This window comes from Augochlora pura, chromosome 4, assembly GCF_028453695.1.
Source record: "Augochlora pura isolate Apur16 chromosome 4, APUR_v2.2.1, whole genome shotgun sequence".
Taxonomy (NCBI): Eukaryota; Metazoa; Arthropoda; class Insecta; order Hymenoptera; family Halictidae; genus Augochlora; species Augochlora pura.
In genome coordinates, this window is record NC_135775.1 from 1,047,341 (window position 1) to 1,072,998 (window position 25,658).

General features: G+C 44.2%; 1 protein-coding gene across 1 annotated transcript in view; it reads right to left on the minus strand.

Moving 5' to 3' along the window:
* Positions 1–4,608: 4,608 nt before the first annotated feature.
* Kcc (solute carrier family 12 member kcc) overlaps positions 4,609–25,658 on the minus strand; it is a 76,134-nt gene continuing 55,084 nt past the window's right edge. Inside the window, exon 3 of the mRNA XM_078178568.1 lies at positions 4,609–4,716. Coding sequence (XP_078034694.1) covers positions 4,643–4,716 — 74 coding nt within the window. The 3' untranslated portion in view covers positions 4,609–4,642. The remainder of the gene's footprint in view (positions 4,717–25,658) is intronic.

A 25,658-nucleotide genomic window follows, 5' to 3' on the forward strand; every position in this document is an offset into this window, starting at 1 on the left:
CGCGCTAACCCTTTCCACGACTCAATTCATAGCTGCGTGGATTAGCGTTCGCTTGTTGCTAGTAAATTCCTATGGAAGATGGAAGACTCAGATATATTATATGGCAACCCTTGCTTGCATGAGATGGACGATTTTTATTTGTTATAATTATTGTAGTATTATATTATAGTTATTATATTTGTTATTATTATTTTAGTATTATATTACATTTATTATATTTGTTATAATTATTTCAGTATTATACTATGTTTATTACACAGTCGTTCAACCTTCAAATATCAATCATAAAAGGCTGAATTTTAATTTTAATTCAAGAGATGCGTGTAATATACACATTTAGTCAACTATACTATAGTTGTATAGATTAACTGAGTATAAATTAGTAGATTAAGTTCCAAATAACAAGCCTGACTATTATTATTACTATTATTATACTTATTATATTTATATTATTACTATATTATAATACTACTACTACTACTACTATTATTATTATTATTATTAAAAAATAAATTTGTCCGATCGACACCGTCGCGATTTCGCGAATTCGGAAATGGAAACTTGCGAATCTCTCGCAAGACGCGAAGAAGGAAGAAGAAGTTGGGGTAGGTGGAGAACGGGTCCGCAGTATAGTTTGAAAGTTATGGTGGCCGGAGTTCTCGAAGTTCACGGTTTTTCTTCCCCGTTGCCTTTTTTATTTCCCGGAGGATTTTATACGTTCGGAGATTACCGGCGAACGTTTATTGCTTTCAATCTTCTGCCGTGTATTTCCCGAGAATTTTTCCTCTCCGGAGAAAAAAGCGCCAGAGAGAGAGAGAGAGAGAGAGAGAGAGAGAGAGAGAGAGGGAGAGAGAGGGAGGGTTTCCTTTTAAGCTGCTGCCACCGCTGTTGCTGTTTCTGTTTGCCTATCCGAGAGCTGTTACAGCGTCTCGCCGATGGCGCAGATGCTCGATTTTATTGTTCTCCCGCTGATAGTCGTTTTTATCCGAAGATTATTATCGATCCGAGTTGCTCGCTTTATCGTTATCGCCGCGATTTATCGAGTTATACGGCCCCGCCGTTCCTCTCTACTGTGCAATTATTCGCGCCTTTCTTGTTCGCCGCCTCCAACGCTGCCACTACCGCGCCGATCAAAATCACCGGCTTTTTATTATCTACTAAGATCATTTTTAATATTCCATTTGCCCTGGGTTCGCAAGGTTCGCGACAATCAGAGAAACTGTGTTGGACTTCACGCACGATTGCGTTCCGTGCTCGGCGGGCGCACAATATGCACAGTATTAGTCCTGTCCGTATGTGCATGTGTGTGCGCGCTGACCCAAGAATCGATCGATCGATTCCTGCGATCGATCGCGTTTGGTAACCGCACGCCCCGAATATTCCAGCCGACCGGGCGATTGTCGACGGTACGCGACAGGAACCCGGGAGAGAATAGCGTTTGTCTTGGCGCGCCGTGGCGGCCAAAATCAACGCGAGAGAGGGCGAGAGAGATTCGGGGAGACAGGCAGTGGGGGTATAAGAGAGAAGGAGAGAGAAAGAGGAAGACCTAGACAGATATCGACGCGTGTCCTGTAAACGTCCTAGAAACGTCTTAGAGACGGCTTAAAATGTCTTAGAAACGTCTTAGAGACGACTTAAAAACGTCTTAGAAACGTCTTAGAGACGGCCTAAAAACGTCTTAGAAACGTCTTAGAGATGGCCTAGAAAGTCATAGAAACTTAGAAACGGCCTAAGAACGAGAGCAGAGTATAACGCAGAGATAGCGAGAACAATAAACAGCAGAGAAAGGGGGTGAGAGACAAAGAGAGAACTAGAGAGAGAGGGGAGAGAGGGGCACGCCATTAAACGGCCCGAACCGAGTCACCGCGTGGCAATCAGTCGATTAATCAGTCGGCAATTCGATCGTCGTTCGGCGCCTTGTCTCGGGCTGCATCGGCTGCTTATTCGATTAAGCCCCGGGATTCCTGAGGGGGTCGTTAAGTCGAGATCGCGTGGGCGCGGGCGCGCGCGCGACTCCCCAAACTTCGCCGGCTACTTATCTCTTCCCGAAGTTCTATCGCAACGTAAGTACACCCGCCGGAGAAAAAGGAGAAAAGCCTCGCGCGAGCCGGAGAGAGCACGCTTTCCCATCTCCCCTCGAGAAAGGAAAGTTGCTCTTTGTTCAAGTTTGCCGGCGTGGCACCCTCGCCTCGCCTCGCCCTCCCCTCCCCTCCCTCGACCTGTTCGGAAACCACACCTTTGGAAATTATTGGTTCAAGGCCGCGGGAGAACTACCCTAGGCCCAGCGGCAATGTTGCGAAATTATTTATGGCGTTCCGGCGGCAGTTCTTTCGAACTCGGGCTTTTTTTTTATGGGACTTTGTTGTACTCTGTCCAACTATGGACTTGGAGGGGAGGCATTGTTTTATTCAGAAGAAATTATTTGAATTACTATTATTATTAAAATTCGCAGCACAGCTATGACAAATAAAATGTCAATTTGCGAGGAGAAGAACAGGTTTAATTCACGCGTTAATTTTCGTTCAGAGTCCGCGAAATTTGTCGACGATTTTATGGAAATTGTTCTGACCGGTGCAGACAGTGCCCTCCCTCAGCACTTCCTTTGTGGGAGACCTAATGCCAGCCGCTCGAACAAAGACCTTAAAGAGTGATTCCGTAGCCACCCCTCTCTCCCGATGGGGTAGAGATCGTTACGCCCCGCCATTCCGACAATTGATTTGTAACGATAGAACGAATTATCTCCTACGGTTACCCAATCCCCCCCGCGCGCGACCCGGCGTCCGCCCGGCGAGAGCCCGAACAATTTAGCAAGCCACGCAGGTCCGAGAAGACTTCTCGCTATCCAATCCGAAATTGGTCCCCTCGAAACCCCCCGCCCACACCCCCCTGGCGACTCCTCTCTCTCGCCGATCGATATTCAATAATCGCGATGTTAATAATTGTGTCGTGGCCTACGATACCGTCGCCGGATCGGGGGACTGGTGTCATCGAACAGCTGATTTCAGAGCGAGAGATACCGAGAGCGATTCAATCGTAGGTGATTTTTATAATTGAACTGAACGAACGTTGCGAATTCTCGAGAAAGGTAAGGTGGTTATGGGATAAGGATTTTATGGGGCAGAGGTTACCGAAGATAAAAGAGATGGGATAAGAGTTTGTTATTATTATAAGAAGATTATCAGGGAAGGAGAAATAATTTTTAAACGGCTTCCGATTTTTGCATAACGATCTCCTCAGTCTATTTATCATCCCTTAAGTAGCGACCGATAAATACAATAATTAAAAATTAGAGAAAATTACGTAGTAACCATAGTTGAATAGCATGTACATATAGCTGGAAAAAGAAACGTGGATCCTCGCGCGGAAGGGTTCTCAGGGTTCGTCACGTCTCAATCGAGACACCACGGCGACGTCCCACGTCACGTGTCCGCTATTACATCGGCCGACATTACCTGCATTTACCCTAATTGTTACCGCAACGTCTAGACGAGGACGATTGCACTCGTCTCACTGGGATTAAATCGATCTTCTCTCTTTCTCTCTTGGAAGAGAGGAGAGAGAAACGCAGAGCTCAGTGAGAGAGAGAGAGAGAGAGAGAGAGAGAGAGAGGGAGAGAGAGAGAGAGAGAGAGACTCGTATAGAGAAAGATAAATAGAGAATAGAGAGAGCCAGGAAGAGATATATAAATGAAGAGAGAGCGAGAGAGCGAGAGAGAGACCAATATGTGGAGAGATAAGTAGAGAATAGAGGAATAGAGGGGATTGGGGTGGAGGAGAGGGGGAAGTCCGAATGGCCGAGGCTCGGCCGATCGAATTAGGAAGATCAATCGATAGGAGAGCAATTTCTATCGCGTTTCCACCTTACCTCCGGCCAGGCGTTCCTCCGCTCTCCAGTTTTCCGCGGATCGATCATCGATAATTGCTCGGCCGAGCGATCGGCATCGGCCGGCGACGTCTGCCGACGTCGGCGACGACCGTTCGCTCTTTTTTTCGTCGGGAACGACGACGCGCCGTCGCCCGCCCGCGTTTTCCATTTGAGTTGAACGGCCGAGCTCTCTTTCCACCCCTCTCTCTCTCTCTCTCTCTCTCTCTCTCTCTTCCTTTTTCTCCGTGGCCTATTAACGAGAATCGAACTCGAGCCCCGCTCCATTGTCGTCCCGGCCGCGTCTCAGACTTTAGGCGAACCAGGGTCGAAGTCCTCGCGATCCTACCAGCCGAGAATTTCGAGGACCTTCGAGAGGATCTTTCGAGGTCGTGGACGCGGTAACGCGGGCTCGTTCTCCTTCGATCAGGCCAGTCGCGATCCTTCGATCAGCCCGGCTGCGATCGCTCGGCGATGCTGCAGCTGGCTTCGATGACACGAGAGTGCTAGCTTATAAGAGTAGATAAGGTAAATTCCTCAGTCCAGAGTATTAGTTATTAATTTATTTTTTATTGTTACTTTATTATTTTATTTTTATTACAGAGTATTATATTATATAGTCTTTGATCACTGTGAACGACGTACCCTAACTCGTACCCTAAAATTGTTTCCACGATTATTTAGAAAATTGTCAGAACTATCCTATACATTTTGGTACAGCATAGAAAGTCTCGCTGGAACCATGAACCTACTTATACTATACACGATACGTCGAGCTGTATCAAAGAATAAAATTGCCACAAATATTCCGATCGAAATCTCCACTGCAATTCCCAAGAAACGGATAAAGGTCTCCTTAAAAAAGAAAAAAATAGATCATTGTAGGGTAGATAGCTTATCCAAGGCCGGCGAGATAGAATCGAATCCGCCCCTAACGAACACACGCTGCTTTCCCGGAACGATAGCGATCGAACTATCCCACCTGCAACTTTTATTATTGCAGCTGTCGATCGCGATAATCGTAGCCCGGCGATATTACCCCGGGAACAACAAATATCGAATTCCAGGCGTTATTTATACGGTATCGGTATCCCGGATAAAAATCGCGGAGCTTCCGAACTAATGAATTTTCGATCTAAAAATGTAGTCGACGGTTTCGATTGTTGTCCGTCGAACGACGCAACGCGCCGTTGTTGCCAGAATAACAACCACTTAAGGACGGCAACGTGGACGAACGGGACGTATGAATAAAAACGAGCTTCCCTTGAATATTTGACTACACGTCGCTCATTGTTTACTTCGAACCGCGCTTGGCACTCCTATAGCAAATTTGTATATTCCCAGATTTACTGCGCACGCGACATCAAATATTTATCGGCCGTCGACTTTGATGGACAACGATCAATTTTCTATGGGGTACGCGCGCATTAGGGCGGAATGGGACAGAGGGCGAGAGAGAGAGAGAGAGAGAGAGAGAGAGAGAGAGAGAGAGAGAGAGAGAGAGTAAAGAGAAATTGAGAGAACGCACAGGGCAGGCAGAGAGCGAGTGAATCTGAGAGAGCAAAAGAGAAAGATAGTCCAGCTGCAGATAGCAGCCATTTCTCACGACAAATTGCCAATTGGAAAGCATTTCTAGCAGTCGCAGGAATAACAAGTTTAGCCGGAATGTTGTATTCTTCGGGGTTTCATTATTTCTCCGGACAGCAACGTCTTCAGCCCCGAGGCAAAGTTTCAGCTCTCTTTCCGGAACCAACTTCTTGCTCCCTCGCCGAGCTAACCTTTACCTCCTCCACTTTTTTCCAAAAACAAATTCCCTCTCTCTGTTCTCTCTTTACTCTCCCAGCACTTTTTACTTGCTCGACGACCAGAGAACTCGGCGTCGTTTCACTCTCCGCGGACCGGCTAAAACGGCGTAACGCGATCGTTATTTCCTCGACGACCGCCAACTTCCGACCATCCTTTCGGCAATGTTAGAGTTTGCGCTAACTTTTTCAGCCGCCTCCCTTTTCAACCGCTCCCCGTTTCGCACGGGCGCGTATAGCTTCCCGGCGTTGATCCAACGAAATTAGTCGGACCGTGTTGACCGGCTCAATTACGGCTGCCGACGGCGACGCGTCGATTGACACATTACCGACGCGTTAACACTAAACGTACCGGCATTTTTCTATACCTAATCTTACCATAGAATTTTTGTCGGTAAAAAATAAGCTGCGAGAAAAACGGAAAGTGGGAAATTGAATAATCGGATGATATAAGTATTTACAGAAAGTCAAATGACCGACAGAAATAACAATAAATGTAAGAATTAGAAAAGTAAATTTTCAAAAGGGGTCATTTGAGACCCCTCTTGGTACGTTTAGTGTTAACCCCTTTCCTTTCAAGAAGATTCAGTCAGAAAACATTTCTCCGCGTTTTCTCGCAATTATTTCAGCGCGCGTGGATTTATATATAATTACAGAGTAAATATATAATTAAAATCTCGAAAATCTCGATTGGTTTATAATTCCAATCAATGATCGGCAGGTGGACACGACTAATTAACGAGCGGGGTCCCGTCGCGGCGACGACTTCTCGAGCTCGCGGATTCACGGCAATTAAACGCCGCCGAAGCGCTATCGGCGAAACGATTCCGAAATCGTTTTAGAAAGGGGGTAGAGCCCGGGGCTTCCGTTGTCTCGTCTTAAGCAGAATCGATTATCGATTTCGGGGCCGGGCGCATTCGTCTTTCACCCCTTTCGTCGTCGACGGCGACGGCGACGGCGACGGACTTCCGGGGCGCCGCGCGGCGGCGGCGGGGTGGTGGTACCGGATAAGGGGGAGGGGGGCAAATGAAACGCGAGTCACGTGGACCGATTGCGAGGCACGTTTGATTAGACGAGGCACCGAAATGCTCGGCGCATACTGTGCCACGGCGGCGGCCATTTGTCGCTCGCTAAGATTGCATCGCGCGATTCGACGGAGCTCGAGAGACTAGCCTGATTCGAATCCAGAAATGAAAATCCGCCCGATGGCAGCTGATTAGACGAGCGGTGATTAGCTTGGTGCAGCGATTGTTAACTGATTTTTAATTATCGTGGAATTAATTTTGTAGTATGGTGTTAATTGCAGTTGATATTGGATAGAGTTTTGAATTGTAGATAGAATAGATCAACTACAATAGAATTGTAGTTGAGTTAATTATAATTGGAAGTAATTATGGTAGAATTAGATGTGGAGTAAAGTAACTGTGATTGCGTATAGGAGAATTATCTGTAATTGGAATTGACTAAGGTAGAATTGAGTATGGTAGAATTGACTGTAATAAGAATTGACTATAGTGTATGTAACTGTAATTAGAATTTGCTACAGTAAAATTACACGTCCGAGGATTCGAAGCGTCCGCCACGAGATTTCCAAGGGGTAGGATCATCGGTGGAGAACGCCACAAGGATCCGGAGACGATTGATTCGGCTCGAAGGGGCTGGAACGGTCGCGATTAGGCGGCGCAGAGGCGAGAAAATGGACGAATTAGGCCTCTGGTGGAAGCGGTGCCGGTACAAGTACGTCGTTTGCGGGCTTCAAAAGGCGCGAACCCTCTCAAAGGTCGCCAGACAATGCTCGTTTCGACTTCGACAGTAAATCCTGCATTGTTTTGCTTAACCCATCCCGCGGACGAGCCCGCTCCTGACGCCCCGCGTCGCGAGAGCCGGACGGGGCGACGCGGCGACGCGCGGGGGGGTTGGAAGGGGGTCGCAATTGGCCGGGGCCGTGCGCGCGCTCGGAAACGTCCTCTCGCGACTGACTCTCGCCAGCCCCGCGCAACTTAATCTGGGTCGTCGGGAGCCAGAACTATCGTCGGGAACCAGAACTATCGCCGGCACGCTGGAATCAACCATCCGCTAATATTAGGGTGTCGCACAAGGTTCCCTCTTTTTTCTTAAATGTGAAATCAATGGACGATATTTGTTGTTTAAGGTTCATTTATCGAATCGTTCTGTGCAGCGAGCCTCGCTATATGCTCTCTTTATAAAAAAAGTTATTCATTTGCAAAATATTCGTCGTTAACCCTATAATAACTTTGCGCTAGTAAATACGAATATTATTAATTCTTTTTCAAATTGAAATTAAATTGGATTTTTCTGGAATTATCAAAGTCTAGAAATTTTATCAACAAAGGCGATACAGAAGAGAAAAATTATCTGACCCTATTAAGGACAATATTAAGCACAAATTAGTACTAATCAACGCAGCGTGGAAGAAGTCATAGCGTGAAGGGTTAAACCATCAGCATCGAAACAGAAAAGGAACAGAGTATGTACACGTCGCTTGGACAGAAGAGACGCGCGGCGAGAGTTTAAGTTAACAATCGCCCAGGCGAATTTCGTCTCCGTTCGCCGCGGAGGATTTTTACCGGGCGCTGTGCGCGACTCATTAAAAATATTGACTTTTTGCTAAAACCGAGGGGCGGGTTCTCTTCGAACCGCCGCGGCATACCGGGTGGCAAAGAAATCGCGACGAGGGATAATCGCTCCATTCGCGATTCGCATCTTCGTCAGAGGCTTGAATTATGCGACGAACTTCGTCGCGGCTCCGCGCGCGCGCGCGCGATTCGTAGCTCGTCAAGTAAACTGCGGGAAAGACCGTAAACAATTCTATTTAGAAAGTCCACCTGCACCGCCGGAATGCATATTTATCCGTCGCCCGCCTCGCCTCGCCTCGCCTCGCTCCGAGCCGAGCCGCGGTGCTTCAAGTTTCGCGAACCGGAGAGTGCCGTGAAACTGGGTTGCAAAGTCTCGAAAGAGCGAGGCGACGATCCCGGGGCTCGGCGCGGAATTACCCGGCGAAAATCTCCGAATACGTTTTTGCCCTCCTTTGTGCGCCGTCTTCGACGCTCCTGCGGAAATATTGTCGCGAAATTATCGTGCCGGTTCCATCGAAACGACCAGCTTTATCTCGCGGATACGCTTGGCTCATTCGTCTCCTCTCGCAAATTAGCAATGCGCGTTTATATAATTATTTCTGCATGACTTAACGATTTCTAAAATTATTCCGAGGTTTAACAAAGCAATTTATCGACTAAGAAATAATATATACAATGTTTTTCGCCGTTTTCGAGCGGAGAACGCGCCGGCGCGCGATTCATCGAACATCCTCGCCACAGCCAGCTTACAAAGGTAGTAGCCGGGCTAATTAGAGAACTTAACTAATTAAATAGCCACCGTTTGGCGGAGTGTTTACCACCTCGATAACTCGGTTAGTTGTACTTTAATCAACCCGGCCGGAAATTCGTTTCCGAGGGACGCGCGAGTCGAATTCGAAACTCGGCTTGAAAACTCCGAGCGAATCGCGATGGGGAACGCGATCATTGGATACGATTATTATTAGAACGGGGTGAGTGCATTTGCCACGTGATTTTGTCGGTCGATGTTTGTAAGTTCTGGGATTAATATCAAATTTTATATTATACTATAGATATATTATACTGTGATATTGTTTTTTATTGTTTACCAAGTCGCCGTAATAAGAAATTGGGCTAATTGGGCTAAACCCCTTGGAAAATAGTTGAAGAAAGGGCTTGTCTTTAACCCCTTCACTACTATTCCTTTCACGCTGCGTCGATCAGCACTCATTTCACCTTAAAATTTTTAATAATAGGACCAGACAATTTTTATTTATTTCTATGCCTTTATGTACATTTGTTTCTAAACGTTGATAACAGAGAAATTTATTTGGTATTTTAATCTAGATTAAATGAATAATATTAATATTTAATAGATGTTGCATGAAGTCTGTATCACGAGTCTGACTCGTTATTATAGCGCGAGGGGTTAAACAACGATATTATACCACTTAGAATTTATATTAGCTTCAAGCAGCGATCCAGCGGTTTTTGGAAACGCACATCAGCCAGCGTCGTGAAAATATTTTTATTCGACAAAGTTTTTCGGGGTCAGGCGAGGACGGGGTGAGAGGCTGCGCGACCTCGAGCGCACGCATAATGCATAAGTTTCGCGTGGGACAGGCTCATGCAAATCGGCGAAGCCTGCGTCGATTCGGCGAACGATATTAATTCGCGTGCGGCGACCCGAAATGCCTGTCCCGGGCAGACGGCCACCGATCGAGCGAACGACTGCGGCCATTAGTATTTCGGGGTGAACGATTGCTTTGATGTCTAATACGGCGCGCGCGGGCCACCGATAAAATATTAAGCCGCGGACCCTTGCGCCCGCGAGCCGAATCGATCGACGTGTTCGACCGGGGTTGTAGCTGATATTTCCGGCGCCGATGGATTGGAAACGGCGGTCGAACGGAATTACTTTTTTGTCGAACGAGAGAGCGTCGAGCTGGTCGGGGGCTGCTCGGTGAAAAATATCCTTCGAGCTGTTCGTCCTTTTCGCGTAGCTACGGTTTTATGGTATAATATAGCGTACGACTGAAAATAAAAATTATTCCTCTTGTTTTAATCCTATGACGTATTAAAAATACTGAAATTAATCGGTGGGATTTGTTTCGGCGGTTTGAATCAGCAGCAAGTAATTTGTTGTCGTTTCGAGCGGAAGGAACGGTGAGATGAGAGAATGGCAGGAGAAAGAGAGGAGCGATGGAAAGAGAGAACCGGAGAAAGAGGTGGCCGCCAGTTTACTCAGAGGTGGGGAGGGAGGCGCGGGGCGGCGGACAAGTTGCGGCCAGGTGAAATTAATTAGCCCGAAAATTAGTTTCTGGAGCCATTGGACACAATGAGCGAAGCACAACGAGGTCGCTATAAATTACTCGCACATGCTGAAGGAGCTCCGGTGGCCGGTCGCATAAACTACTTGCCGGCGACGCCGCTAACCGCGAAAGGAAACATCACCTCTCCCCGCGATTAAAGCCGGACAATCTTCTCCAAACACGATCGAATCGATTCGAGCTGGCTGCTCGATTCGCCTATTAATATTCCTGTAATCTGTTCGCCGTTGAATATTCAATGTTGCAATTTATTCCGAATATTAAATACCGAACATTCGATGTTGAATATTGAATTGCTGGATTATTGAATTACTGGATTATTGAATTACTGGATTATTGAATTAATGGATTATTGAATTACTGGATTATTAAATTACTGGATTACTGAAATATTGAATTACTGAATTTTTGAATGATTGAATTGCTGAATTTTTGAATTATTGAATCGCTGAATTTTTGAATTCTTGAATTGCTGAATTTTTGAATTACTAAATTACTGAATTTCTGAATTATTGAATTACTGGATTATTGAATTGCTGAATTACTGGATTACTGAAATATTGAATTACTGAATTTTTGAATTATTGAATTACCGAATTTTTGAATTACTAAATTACTGAATTGCTGAATTATTGAATTACTGAATGATTAAATTACAGAATTATTCAATTACTGAATTTTTGAATTACCGAATTACTAAATTGCTGAATTATTGACTGATTGATTGATTGAATTGTTGAATACCGAATATTACGTATTGAATATTTAATATTGAATACGAAATATTAAATATCAAGTATCGGGTATCAAATACTGAATATCGAATATCGAATGCTCTATATTGTCTATTAAATATCGAACTCCGCAAAGCGATACGAACGGAATAATTATCGATTTTTTTCGCAAAGCGAACCTTTTCGTTACACGTCACCGAATTCTTCCGACCGAACTACCGTGCAACGATACCAACACCAGCCAGAATTTCGCTCGCTAGAATTCTGTAAATTCCCGAAATTGTTCGAGCGTCGAGCTCCAACTTTCGTTCGCCGGTGGAACGGCGACCGTAGCATAAATTGCCGCTATTGTGTCGGTCGGATCTCGCAGGGGGATAGCAGCGAGAGAGAAAAAAAGAGAGAGAGAGAAAGGGAGAGAGAGAGACGCATGTATCCAGCAAAATATTGTCGAGGGAGGAGAGGAAAAAAGGCTGAAACATCTCGCGATTGCAGTATATTGGGACCTGATTGGTTCAATTTGTCAATTTGTTGGCTCGGCGGGAGCGAGCCGCTCGGACGAAGCCCGAGCCCCCGTGATCGGCCCGCGCCCGGCCCGACTTGATTTTCCGGGACGCGCGCGTTGCCCGGATATTGCCCGGATAATGGAAGAGATCCTCGCCGAAAATGTCCGCGTAGACCCCTTCGCACAGCCTCGCGCCGCATTCCGCGATACTCGAGTCCCGGAAAATTGGATTCGGATCGAGCCAAAGATCGAGATCGATCGTCCTCCGTCCAGATCGATCGTCCTCCATCCAGATCGCTGGCGTTACGCTCGTTTTCCTCGCCCGAGGCCAGCGCCACAAACATCGCTGCCTTTCTTCCATGGAATCTCGAAGACGGAAGCCTTTGCACGCGGAATGTGTACCGCGGCGGATCTGCTTGATCAGTTTCGCACCCCTAGATCTACGCGCACCTGTTGATCTCTGAAGAAAGGAACCTCCCTCTTGTTGCCTGCTAATTTCTACTAATTTCTTCTTCAACCGAATTTGCTGTTCTCGCTTGGAACAAGTATTTTTCTTCATCAGCTTCTTAGTGAAACTTGACTTATATCAAGGTCCACAACTATTAGGTTGTCCCATAAGTTCCCAGCTCCAACTCCAGCTCCCGCCAGTCTTTCAAGCAATCGATCACTCTCGACATCCACGAGGTTCGATAAACTGTGATCCAACCGCGACTACACTCCGCTCCCGCAAATGTTCGAGCCGGATAGATTTTTCCTGGCGACACGCGCGCAAGCCAGGATTCAACCGCGGCGACAATCGACGGGCTCACACAATTCGAGCGCCGCCCGGGTCTCGAGTATTTACATTCGATTTCGTCGGGAAAAGGGTTTGCCATGCCGACAATGTTTCTCAACGCGAAATCCACTCGGCTGGGATTTCTGCTACTCTATCGCACGGCGGTGACTTTCTGAAATCTTCGAACGACCACGATCACGATTCCGAGTCGACTCTCGTTCGACTCTTTAAATTGCAAACGAGCGGTGCTTGTCCAATGATCGACACGCTTTCACTGTCGCCGACTAGATTCGAGAATGGAACTCGAGGTTCCATTTAAGCAATCGAAATTCCAAGATTAAGTCGTGCGAGTATTTTTTACTAAAAAGAATTTTATAAGAAAAAGTGTGCGATCGGTGATTTTGACCGACTTGCTAGGTTTAGCGTTAAATTAATTTTCGCTTTAATTTCGCTCGTCGTTAAGATCTCGTCGAATCCTAAACAGGCGATCGATCCTCTGCGAAACGCGCGACGATCAATCTCTGTTTCACCCGTGTCCCCGAAGCAGCGCGTCCCGCGGCCATCCCCCCTCCCGCGTAATTGAAATCCGGGAGCGTCTTCTAAACAGTTAATCTTGATTCCCTTGGATCGCGATCGCCGAATCTTGATTTCATTGCGCAACGGGAGACGATCCATCCTCGCTTCACACGGGTCGAATATCCCCGTGGCAGTAAATTCGGGGCCGCTCGATCTTGGTTCCAGGCGAATCCCCGGACAGGCAATCTCGCTCTCCGTGAATCCTATCCGGCTACCGAAATAGAGTGGATAATTCGAACGGAGGGCGGGAAACGCGGGCGGAGTAGTCCGGCGACGATTTCAGCGCGCATTCGAGGCCCGAATCGGCCCGACTCGGCTCGCCATGGTCGAGTCGCTTCGTTCAAGTCGTACAACTTTTCGCAGAGATTAGATAGAGGGATGGGGTTTCTTTTAAATCGTACTTTGAACGTTCTAGAATCAGGGAAAAATATAGAGAATGTCGTGGAAATTATTTATATATATTTATTTTTTATAGGAAACGCTATGGAGATCTTTAGAGCGATGAGTGACGATGGTCATCTTTAAATAATTGTAACTTTTAAATTTAATTTTATAGGGACACGATTTTTTAGGGTTATTTAAAGAAGGATTTATAGAAAATTTCTATGTTTGTTAGAACACGGAGACTGGTGCAGTTCAAAAGTTATTCTTTTTTAAATATAGCGAATTCTTTACGTTTTCTACGTTTCGGACAGTGTTACTTTTTTCATAAATTATTGTTAGTAACGAATGGAAAAATATGTGATTAATTATTAGAGTATTATAATATACAGTATTAACATTAAATATTGTAATCTATTAATAAAATTAAATACTGTAATCTATCGATAATATTAAATACTGTAATCTATCGATGAAATTAAATACTGTAATCTATTAATAACATTAAATACTGAATATTAAATACCGTAATTCAGCCAAATAAATTCGTAACCCAGACGACACGGCGGCGGATCGTTCCTTGCCCCGTGCTCTCTCAGACGAGCGAGAAGATTGCGAATGATAAATCGTACAATTTAGAACGAGCGTCGGGAACAACGAAGGCAAAAGTTTCGTCCATTGTTCCACTAATCTCTCCCATCTACCCCCCATCCTCCGTGGTTCCAGCCAGCCCCGGAAATATTTTTCAATCCGTAGATGGCCCCGATTTTCATATTTTCCGAAGACGCGAGGGCCAGCAGCAGATCGGGGGATGATACATCGCGCGCGTCGGCCGGAAAGCAACCGCGAAACAGTTCTCCGCCATTGTTGCGCCAATTGTCACCCCGTTTTCGCGAACAAGCTACCCCCTCCACCCCCCGCCTCGAAACCGTCCCTTTGAGGAAAAATCTCGGCGAAGAGATCGGCCGTGACAAATCGCGCAATTTACAGCGACTTTGGTTCCTACGGCATCGAGATATACAGTCGGTCCCATAAGTATTCGTACCCTCGTGCCGCTGTTACCAAAATTTCTGCGAGCACCGCGCGCTCTGATTTATTTTCTAAGAGGAAGAACACGGGGGATGATAAATCGCGCGATTTAGTATGTTCCTGAGAGTTGCAGGCAATTTTTCGTTGCCGGGGAAAAATGGGCTTTTGAAACAGTGAAGGGACTATAATTATTTGTATCTTTCTCTTGATTATAAAATGGCGAATAAAATTGTTTTAAAATATTTATTACGTGTGAATGAAATTCACTCGAAAATGTTATTTCCGAATTTATACTCGAAAACGTAATTTCCGAATTTATACTCGAAAACGTAATTTCCGCATATATACTCGAAAACGTTATTTTCGAATATATTCTTGAAAATGTAATTTCCGTATTAGTCGACAATTAATAATAATTCCGTATCATATAGGTTACGAACTGTTTCGAAAATTGATTCCTCCTCGACTTTATTTCGAAGACGGTCCGAGAGGGTGGAGCATCGGGGGGTGAGAAATCGCGCGATACAAAGCGCGCGCATCGGCCAGGAAGCAACTGCAAACAGACCCTCCATTGTTGCACTAATTGTCTACCCATTTCCACAAACGAGCTTCGCCTTCGCCTTTGTTCTCGAATGTTCAAAAGCACCCCCGTCGAATTTATTCGCGGAAAAAAATCCGCGGTGGAACGTTAGAGACGAGAAATCGCGCGCGGGATTAAATAGTAAATTACGCGGTCAACGTTGCCGCGGGAATTAAATTGTTCCATTATTTTCTCAATCAATTTTAGTTGCATTTACCTTATATATATATTACATTAAAATCGTGTCATTTAGCTTAATCTTTGATATTACAATTATATCATTTAATCTATTTTAAAAAATTTATTTTAACAGAGAATTTTATTTTTATCCGCCAATTACCGTCCTTCGATTTTCTAATTTTTAAAACTTCTATATCGAATTTATTTTTCAACGATCCAAGAAGAAATAAAATCGACGATAAATTGTGCGAGTAAGATCGTCCATTGTCGCGTCTAATTTTCCCCTTTATTTTCGCCGCCGACTCTCGCACCCCTCCGCGACACCGCTTTGAAGATCCTGCCGGCGAGGTCGTCGCGCAGCCCTTAAGGTCGGTTCTCTCGCATGTCGGCGACAGCCCATGGCCCAATCTCTTCCCCAGGCCCTCGGAGACACACAGTAAGGCTAACGAGTAGCACCCTCGAGGGCCCCGAGGATAAGTCGGAAGCGGCTCGTTCTCGCCCGCCCCATTTTCTCACCCCCGCCTCGCGAGCTTTTCGCCGATGAAAAGGCGTCCTTGGTCGAAAACGCGTTCGCGAGTTTCGCTGGAAGTGTACGCGCGGCGAAAAGTTCTCGCAATCGCTGATTACCATCGAATTTGAAATTCCGTTGTTCCAGACGCTTGGATCTCGACCGTGTCGAGAGAACTGTGGCGCGCGCACGGGATGCCGGGATGATTTCTTTGGAATAACAACTCCGCTCGGAGCGACGTCGAAAACTTCGCGAAGTTCGCGGATCCGCCCTGGCCGAGGATCGATCGACCCGATTCCCCGCGCGCGCGGTCTCTCGCTACAGAAAAATTTACAATTGAGATGAATCGCGAGGAGGGGGGGGGGGGGGGGGCCAGAATTCCGCGGGCACCCCCTCGTGAATCCTAATTTTTCATTAACAGTTCTCCACCGTGCCGAAACGAACTTCGCAATTCCGAACTTTTTCCCGGGACGATACGAATTTCATCGATTCCACTGTTTCGGGGTCGATCGGAAGGGCGAGAGGGCTGAATGCATAATTCTGAGGGCGGATTTTGTTGTTTTATTAAACGGTGATATTTTAGGAAATAGAAATACTTTATTAAATAGCAATACTTTATTAAATAGCAATACTGTATTAAAGAGCAATACTCTACTATATAACTAATACAGTACAGAGTACCGTATACCATACTATACTAATTTTAATATTCCATACATTTAGTACACACATATGTAATCTCATACTAATTAATTTTTGAGATACTAACTAATGTACTGTTACACTAATACTGCTATACCAATTAATTTTTAACAGTCTTACGTTCCAAGAATATTGTCGAATAATTATTTACCGTCCACTGTATCCTCAACGCTATAAATAAATTGATAAAACATCGTTCGCGACTTCCGGTGCATTCCGGTTTCGTCGGCGCGTCGCTCATGATTTCGGCAGAGGGGGGGGGGGGGGGGGGGGGGGGGCTAATAAACGTCCGCGTGCGAGCTCGTATTAATTAATCACGGCCGTGACGAGCAGCTGTGGCGATCGACGACGACGACGACGACGACGTCGCGTCGACGCTCGATTCGCTCGCGTTACGCAACGCGCGACACGCAACACCGTGCCGGATCAAGCGATCAAAAGGTGGCTCCGTAGAGCAACGCTCTACGATCTTGTCCTCGCAATCACCGTGATCCTTCAACTCCGATCAACACCTCTTCCCGCCGTAGAATCTCAGATTCCCGTGTTTGATCAATTTTCAACGCGAGTGCATGGCCGAAGTAATAACGACGATGGTTCTTCGTTTTATTTCACGGTGAAATTAATAAATAAAGTTGAATAAGGGATTTTTTATTTGTTGGAGGGATCTTTTGCGACGAAGATTTTTTTGAACAACATTCAATATTTAATATTCAATACTTAATACTCAATATTTAATACTCAACATTCAATATTTAATACTCAATATTTAATACTCAATATTCAATATTTAATATTCAATTCTTTATATTTAATACTCAATATTCAATACTTTATATTTAATACTCAACATTCAATATTTAATACTCAATATTTAATACTCAATATTCAATATTTAATATTCAATATTTAATATTCAATGCTCGATATTTAATACTCAATATTCAATACTTTATATTTAATACTCAATATTTAATACTCAATATTCAATATTTAATATTCAATTCTTTATATTTAATACTCAATATTCAATATTTAATATTCAATACCCAATATTCTAATATTCTAATCTAAACTACGGTGCGTCGAGGGAGGTAAACGGTAGGCTCGTTTCGAGCGATGCTCTTTCACAATTTGCATGGTGTTTTCATAGAGCGTTACGGGCGTCGGTCGTCGCGTGACCGTCGCGATACCGCGAGCCATCCATTATCCTCGCCGGCATTAACCTTTAATCGTGTACCGATAAGCGGAGAGACCCGTAGAATGTAACCAGTCATCGTCGATCAGAGCCCGACATTGTCGCCTCTCCCTCCCCCTAACAAAGTGGCACGGTTGATTTCGAATTCATTGAATCGTCGCGAGGAATTATTCAGGAGTGGCTCCGTTATCAAACGGCGCGCGGCACTCTATACCGGAGAGGGTCCATTATTAGAATAGCCGGGCGACCCTCTCTCTCTCTCTTCCTTCTTCTCTAGGTCCACTTCGAATGTCCTGCAGTGAACTTCGATTTCGTCTTTCAATCCCGCGTTCCAAAGTTTTAATGGGAATTTTCATTCCGCCGGTGTAATATTAACCAGCGGGGCGCGGTCGGCGCAAAACTTCTGTTTCAATCTCGGCTCCCGTTCTCTGTCTCGTTATAACAATAATATAACTGGCCGGGCCGCTGGAACGGAGACTGCGACCCTAATTTGCCAGATATCGAGAGCCGAGATCCCCTGCCGCGCGCCGAACATCATTCTCAACGAAACGTTTCATCTCGTAGTCGAGATCGTTGGCGATCAGATGGACAGGGTATATTCTAATAGAACAATTAACCCCTTTGCACATACAATTCCTTAATATTTTTAATAATAGAACCAGACGATTTTTCCTTCTTTCGCCGTCCTTTGTTCACTTTTATTTCCAGACTTTGATAACGGAAGAATTTATTTTTATTAATTTCTTCCACCTGGAGTCGATGTTTATATTTAAGTAAATCTCGCATGAAATCTTCGTCGCGAGTCCGACGTATTATTACGTTGCAAGGGGTGGTAATCTCCAGCGATGGAATTAATAATACCGAGTCCCCTATAGTCCGAGCAAAAAGCACAGTGCATGCGCGGGTGGACACGCACCGCGGGATGGAATGAAAAAAACTATGGCTACTTTTCATCGGGGAAGGTATACCAAGGGCGTACGTATATTAACGTGCTCGTAACAGGTACAAGCCCGATTTTGTCACTGACCTTAGGGAAACGCGCGCGATAAGCCGCGCGCGCGGAGAAACGGAATGTCGTGCCGCCGCCGTGCCACCACCGGGGCCGCTATCGGACCGCGGCATCGTTACGCTCGTTGTCTGTGTGTTCTCTCTATTGATTTTCCTGACCTTGTGCCACCGGCGAAGGCACGAATTACACCCCCGATATATGCTCTTTAAAATGCCGCGCGCCGCTTTCAATCTCCGCCGCGAGACGCCCGAAAAACGACCCGGGTTTTACGTCAGAGAATGGCAGGAGTTTAGCGAGATAGCACAAAGAGAGATGAGAGAGAGTGTATAGTTAGTGTCACCCATATCTGGGGCGACACTAATTTCTGACCAATTTCGAAAATTTATTTTATATAGCTTAGCAAAGCCTAGTATAGTAGAGTATAGGATACTGTAGCATAGCATAGCATAGCTAGTACAGTATAGTATATTTATTTCAATAAATATTCCCCCGGGCTTACACAAAATACCCGGGGGTATAGCATAGCATAGCTAGTACAGTATAGTATATACTACAGTACAGTATAGTATATACTACAGTACAGTATAATATATACTACAGTACAGTATAGTATATACTACAGTACAGTATAGTATATACTACAGTACAGTATAGTATATACTATAGTATATGGCACTAGTCTATAGTACAGTCAATATAGTAAACATATACTATATAAACATCATACAGCAAATAAATTACACTATACCTATTCTAACACACAAACAACCCTAACCTCACTCAATTTTACCGCCTCTTTAATTCTACCTCTTTAAATTTTATCCCAAATATTTCACACTTTAAAAACAATAGTTTCTGTATATTTCCCTGACTACCAAGCGTTCGAAGAGCCTCCATCCTCTTATTAATGGAACAGTTTTATTCGAACGTTTAATTGATTATACGCGCGCGGCCCGATGCCACACGCGCAATTACCGGGGCGCACCTGGATCTAATTAATACGGCGATGGGTCGACGTTATTGAAAACAGCGAACGGAGTCGACGCGCCGCTTCCGTTCAGCCACCGGGCAACGGGTTATTCGGGGTTTCATTGGCACTCGAACACCGCGCGCGCCGATGTGCCCCGTGGTACAACGCTTCGTTTCGACGTTTATTAGGGGAACGCCGAGGAATTAATTGCGCAGCACGGTTTCAAGCGGACTTCCCCGGTGCGCCGCGGCGATCATTGCGCGACCATAAATTTCTATCGACTATCCCGATTCCGGAAACACATGTAAATGTGACGATAAAACAGCCTGTTCTGCTCCGTTCTCGCTCACTTTTCCGGGGCAGAGTGTTAGTTATTCCTTAATTTATTTGTCATTCGCGAAATTATATATTATAAGGAATATTTTTCTTTGGTCTACGAATGAAAATATAATTGTTGGAAATTAGGCTCGCGCTTCTTACAAAGAAAATAGCAATAGTACAAATAAAATAAGTAATAGTAATAATAGCAATAAAAATATAGTAACAGTAATTCAAAATAAATTGTGGAAATACAGTTATTTTATAAACGATATTAAATTATATTTCTATGATATAAAATTAATTATATTTCCTAATTGCTGTCCAAATCAATTTCTCTCGAATAAATGTACATCCATAATCGCTGACGAATAACGAATAAAAATATTATTATTATTATTACTACAGACTAACAAATAAGAATTAAAAATATATTACATATACATTGAACGGAAGAATGTCTGACCAATTGTGCGCGATTCGAAGGAGTACGCGGCGAGGGCGTTCATTCGGCGGCCACGTCAGCTGGAACTATCGATTCCCAGTTGAATTTAATTAATTTGCAAGCCGCTTATCGCGACGCTGTCGAAACACACGCGCGCGGTACGTCGATCCCGTACGACTGTTCATTAATCAGCCGCGAAGGCAATCGTGTGTATTCGCGATCGCGTGTGTGTCAGGTTTATGGGCGAGACAACCCGTCGTCGTTCCGCCGTCGGCGGCGTGCCGCACGCGCGGTCCTCGATAGAGACGTGAAAAAAAGAACGGGGCGAAGAAAACGTCGTCGACGATCGAGTGGGACGTTGCAGCACCCCGGACCATTGAGCCCGCGGAAAATTAGCGTGTAATTTTATTCCGACGCCGCTGGATAAATCAATCGGTACCCCCCTTTAATTAGCTTACCCTGGAAACCGACCTTGTCTACGTGTTTCATTTGGACGGGATTTAGGAATTTTCGAGCATTAATTGCTGGGAACAATTGTTATGGAGCTGTGATGATAATTATAATAATTATAATAATTATAGTAATAAGATATTGAATTGGTAAGATATTTGAACAATTTTTGAATCTTTCTATATTCTGCTTAATTAATTAATTAAGGTAAATAAATGATAATGTTGTTATTGCCTCGAATGCTCGTGAAATTTGTATCCCGAATTTTTATCGAAAGTTTATTGAATTTCTGTTGGAACGATGTATCGAATTTTTATTGAAATAATTTATTGAATATTGAATCTATTTATCAGTAATTTATTGAATTTACTGAATTTACTGAATCTATGTGTCAGTAATTTATTCGATATTTATTAAACTTTTATCTAAGCAACATATCGAATTTATCGAATTTTATTTTTAATTTTCCAATAATCTAAAATATTTAAATATTATGGCGATACCACCATGATTCCTGACAGAATTTTTTATGGGTGGTTTATGGGGCTGGGGGTTGCTATGTTGGAAAATCGAGAGTCGATCGAGCCGTCTAAGAGAACAAGATCGTCGCTTGTCGATCATAACTTCGAATTTCGGCCTCAATATTCATGGCCAACCGAATATATTCACTCCCCCCGCGAGCCGATCCTTAACGCGCTCCACAAATTCGCGTAGCAAACAATAGGTCCCCACCTGTTCCCCCGGCAGAATTTGCCTAATCGCGGCGGCGAATTCCCGCCAAGGTATTTGCCGGCGAATTTTCATTCTCGTCCCCCCCACCCCGTGATTTCGTCAATGGTAATAACGCGGCTATGGTCGCTCGAAATACCGTCGACGATCACATCCTACGCTTTTGCCATTTCGCGGGTAGAATTTTCCACGGGAGCTGCGCCTGTCCGTCCTTTCGACAATTAATAACTTAATGCGTTGTTACGTCGGCATTATTAATGCCAATATTCCAATATTCCATGCCGAGTCTTGTCAACGATCCCGCGCTCGATGATGGAAAATTCGAACCCGTAATGTTGCGATACGTTCGATAAATTATTGAGATGAAAGTACAGGGGATATAGAATAAATTATTGCGATGCAGATTCGATAAATGTAATAGGTTATTTAAATAAAAATTCGGTAAATATCCGGTAGGTTATTGATATAGAAATTCAATAAATATCGAATTCGGTAAATAGCCTATAAAAATTCGGTAAATATCATATAAAAATTCAGTAAATATCCAATAAAAATTCACTAAACATTCAAAAAAATTTCAATAAATTCCCAATCAAAATTCAAAATACAATAACTTCGATTATCCATTACCAAAAATGTTATCCTCGTCCCTTAGCAAACTTGCCGAATTTGCGAGATCGAAAGGGTTAAAAAGCACCCTGTTCTCTCGTTTATCCAACGAGATGATCGCCGAGCGAAGATATTCCCGGTCGAACTCTAGCGCGAAGTTTCGCCGCGAAATAATTGCAACGATTTCGGCGGACCCGCAATATCCGAGAGGGTTGCCCCCCCCCCCCCCTTTTGGGTAACTCGTAATCGATTGGACAGCCAGTTAGAAGCGCGAGAATATCCTTCGACGGAAAGTTCGCGACACGTCCATAAGTTGGAGAAATCCCAAAAATTCGGCCGGAAGACGCTGCTTCCGGAGGGATTAAAAGTTCTCCCCGGGGAACTCTCGGTCGCCACCCGCCCTTTTAGAAGATAATCTTCGCTGAAACCCTTCGGGAGGGATTAGGCGAACTGCCGGGGGCGTTTCGCCCCGAAAATCCCGATGACGCGATGTTGTAATTGAATAACCGGTCATTTTGGAAATAAAGCGGGTTATGTCAGTTGACTTATTGATTTTATTATGTCAGGGAGACTTGTATGTATTATACTGTTTTATGAGAAGTAGTAATATATGGGGATGCTGCGAGAATTATGTGTTTTTAAGTATACTGTAATTAATGTAATCGAGACTGCTGTGACAACGTTAAAATTATCTTGTAACGCGATCCGACCATTTTTAACGATACCATAAATTTTGAGTGACGTTTATAAATTCTCAGGGACGTTGTAAATTTTTAATAACGTTATAAATTTTCCGTGACGTAATAAATTTTCAGTGACGACGTATATTTTTATATATATTTAGCGATATTATATATCTTTAGCGACATTATATATTTTTAGCGAAATTATATTTTTTTTAGCGACGACACACATTTCCAGCGACGCCATAAAGATCACCGCTCGACGTGGAAGGGGTTGATACGGATGAAAATTCTCTCGTCGGACAGCGCGTCGCCCGTCGGCTAATGGAGCCGGCGATTAAGGGTGGCCGTTTTTCGGACGGTCATTTGACCGAACGTATCGCGTTTCTCCCGTGAGAGACAGCGCGAGGCACCGCGGAACGTTGATTGGTCAGTTTTCTTCGCCGACGTCCCCGATATTTTGTTTCTCCGCCGGGGAAACGAGGCGGCCGGAGGATCGTTTACCACTTTACCGACGTGTCATTTATTCCGCTCTATCTTTTTATTTCCCGTACAACCGGAATTTCCTGTTTCCACTTTGAACAAGTGAATATCTGGTGCTCGAATATTTTTATAACGTTGGAATTGAACAATATCTATTTTATTTATCTTATTCGTCAAGATGGTTATCTAATATTTATAAAATTGTATAATAGTACTAAATTGTATAAGGATTATATATTGTAATGAAGATAAGTTATATAAAAATTATATACGATAATAAAGATAAATTATATATGATAATAAAGATAAATTATATACGATAATAAAGATAAATTATATACAATAATAAAGATAAATGATATAAAAATTATATATGATAATAAAACTAAATAATAATTTTTGTTAAAGTTATACAATAACACCTCGATAATAAATAGCAAATTATTGCTTGCCATGTAACCTAATTAATTGTAACCTAGGCTACCTGTTAGGGTAAAAAGCTGATCTCTCCAGCCTACCTGTCGTTAAAGGGTTAACCTCTCCGGGACCAGTTTACAGCGCGGCACGAAGGAGAGACAGTCGTGGAAAGAGGGCGAGAGGGTAGTCTCGAGTGTAAATAAGAAAAAGAGATTGCCGGGACGACGATGGGACGGGGGTAGTGGCGGGGAGGAGGGTGGTTAGCGTTGGGGAAGTAGTTTCAGTCGTTAATGAACGAGCCACTCGGAATCGGGTAGGTATTTCGCTTCGAAAAGGCTGCCGGTGACACTTGAAATCTCGGCCTCATTATATCGCGGTCCCACAAATGTCATTTCGCCGGCGTGGCTCCTAGCCGCGCGGCCCTAAAAAAAAAATAAACTGGGTTGTCGAGCGCGCTGAGAAATTGGTGCAATCGAAAAAATTCTAGCGATAGCAATTGCAATGGAAACAATATGGCAAAGGGTTGATACCGTCGTGTAGGGAATCGACAAAATTCTGGTCGCAGAGATCGCGAAGAAAATGGCACGGCAAAGGGGTTAACGACCCCGGCCGCCTTCCATCGCCGCGAATTTATTCCAGCGGGCAACGACCCGCCCTGACCCTCACCCTACAAAAATTTCTGCCTCGCCACGGAATCCGGGGCTACGGCGCGCGCGGCCCTGCCCACGGAGATTAGGGCTGTTGGGGCAGATGATGGCTCGTCGTGAACTTTTGTCGGATATTTCGACCGCGGGGGCTCTCTCTCTATCTCTCTTCTCCTCCGGAGCTGCTTCAAATTAGAAAATTTCGGCTTCGGGGACTCCTCCTTTTAATATCAAAGTATACCCAAGGGATCCCGTCCTTTTTATAAAACAGAAATCTTTTATGAAATTGCGCGCCCGTAACAGAAAATCGAAATCGTTTATGCGATTCCGCTGCGAAACCGCCGACATTGTTCTCCTCGCAATATGCTTCTTCAACGTCTTTTTTGTAATATGATTTTATATTATTAATATTGTAATTACTATATTTTTTTAATATTAATAATAAAGTAATATTGATGGAAGAACAACAGTAGATTCCATGGTACAGTACTGTAATTATTAACATCGTTACTACTAATATTATAGTTACTATAATTATATATTATTATTAAATATATTATATTATTATTATTATTATTAATATTATAATTACTATGCTTTTTGTAACATATCAATCATAGCAAAATATGCAGCTGTTTAAAAATTGTAAAAACAATTAAGGCTACCGACAATGCAATAAACATACGATGGTAAAAAATTCGGCGAAAATGCCAAAGTTATCGGCGCGATTCCGTGAAAATTTCAGATGGTTCGAAAGCAGCGCGAACGACCGGCTGATCCGCAAGCATAATTAGCGGGGCGGCGGAATTAGTATTAACGGCCTCGTTAATATTTCGCTCGCGAAACCGTCGGCGATGGTAGGAACATCTCCGGGGCAACTATCCGACGAACCTGCTCATGTTTTGTTAACCGTGAGACACTTAATGTCTGCCCGGTACAATAACCGCGCGCGGGAAACAGCTCCGTGAACTTCGAGAACGCTTGTAATATTCATGGACGCGCGCAACAAACCCCGCCTAATAAATTCCCGCGGCACCGACTCCCCCCGCGAAACGTAGAAAACCGGAAGGGAAAAATAAGGGCGGAAGGGTTTCGCGCGAGCCTTTAACCCTTTCGCATCGAGCGCCGATTATAGAGAACGAATTTTTGACGATTTCTGGATCTGGCAGC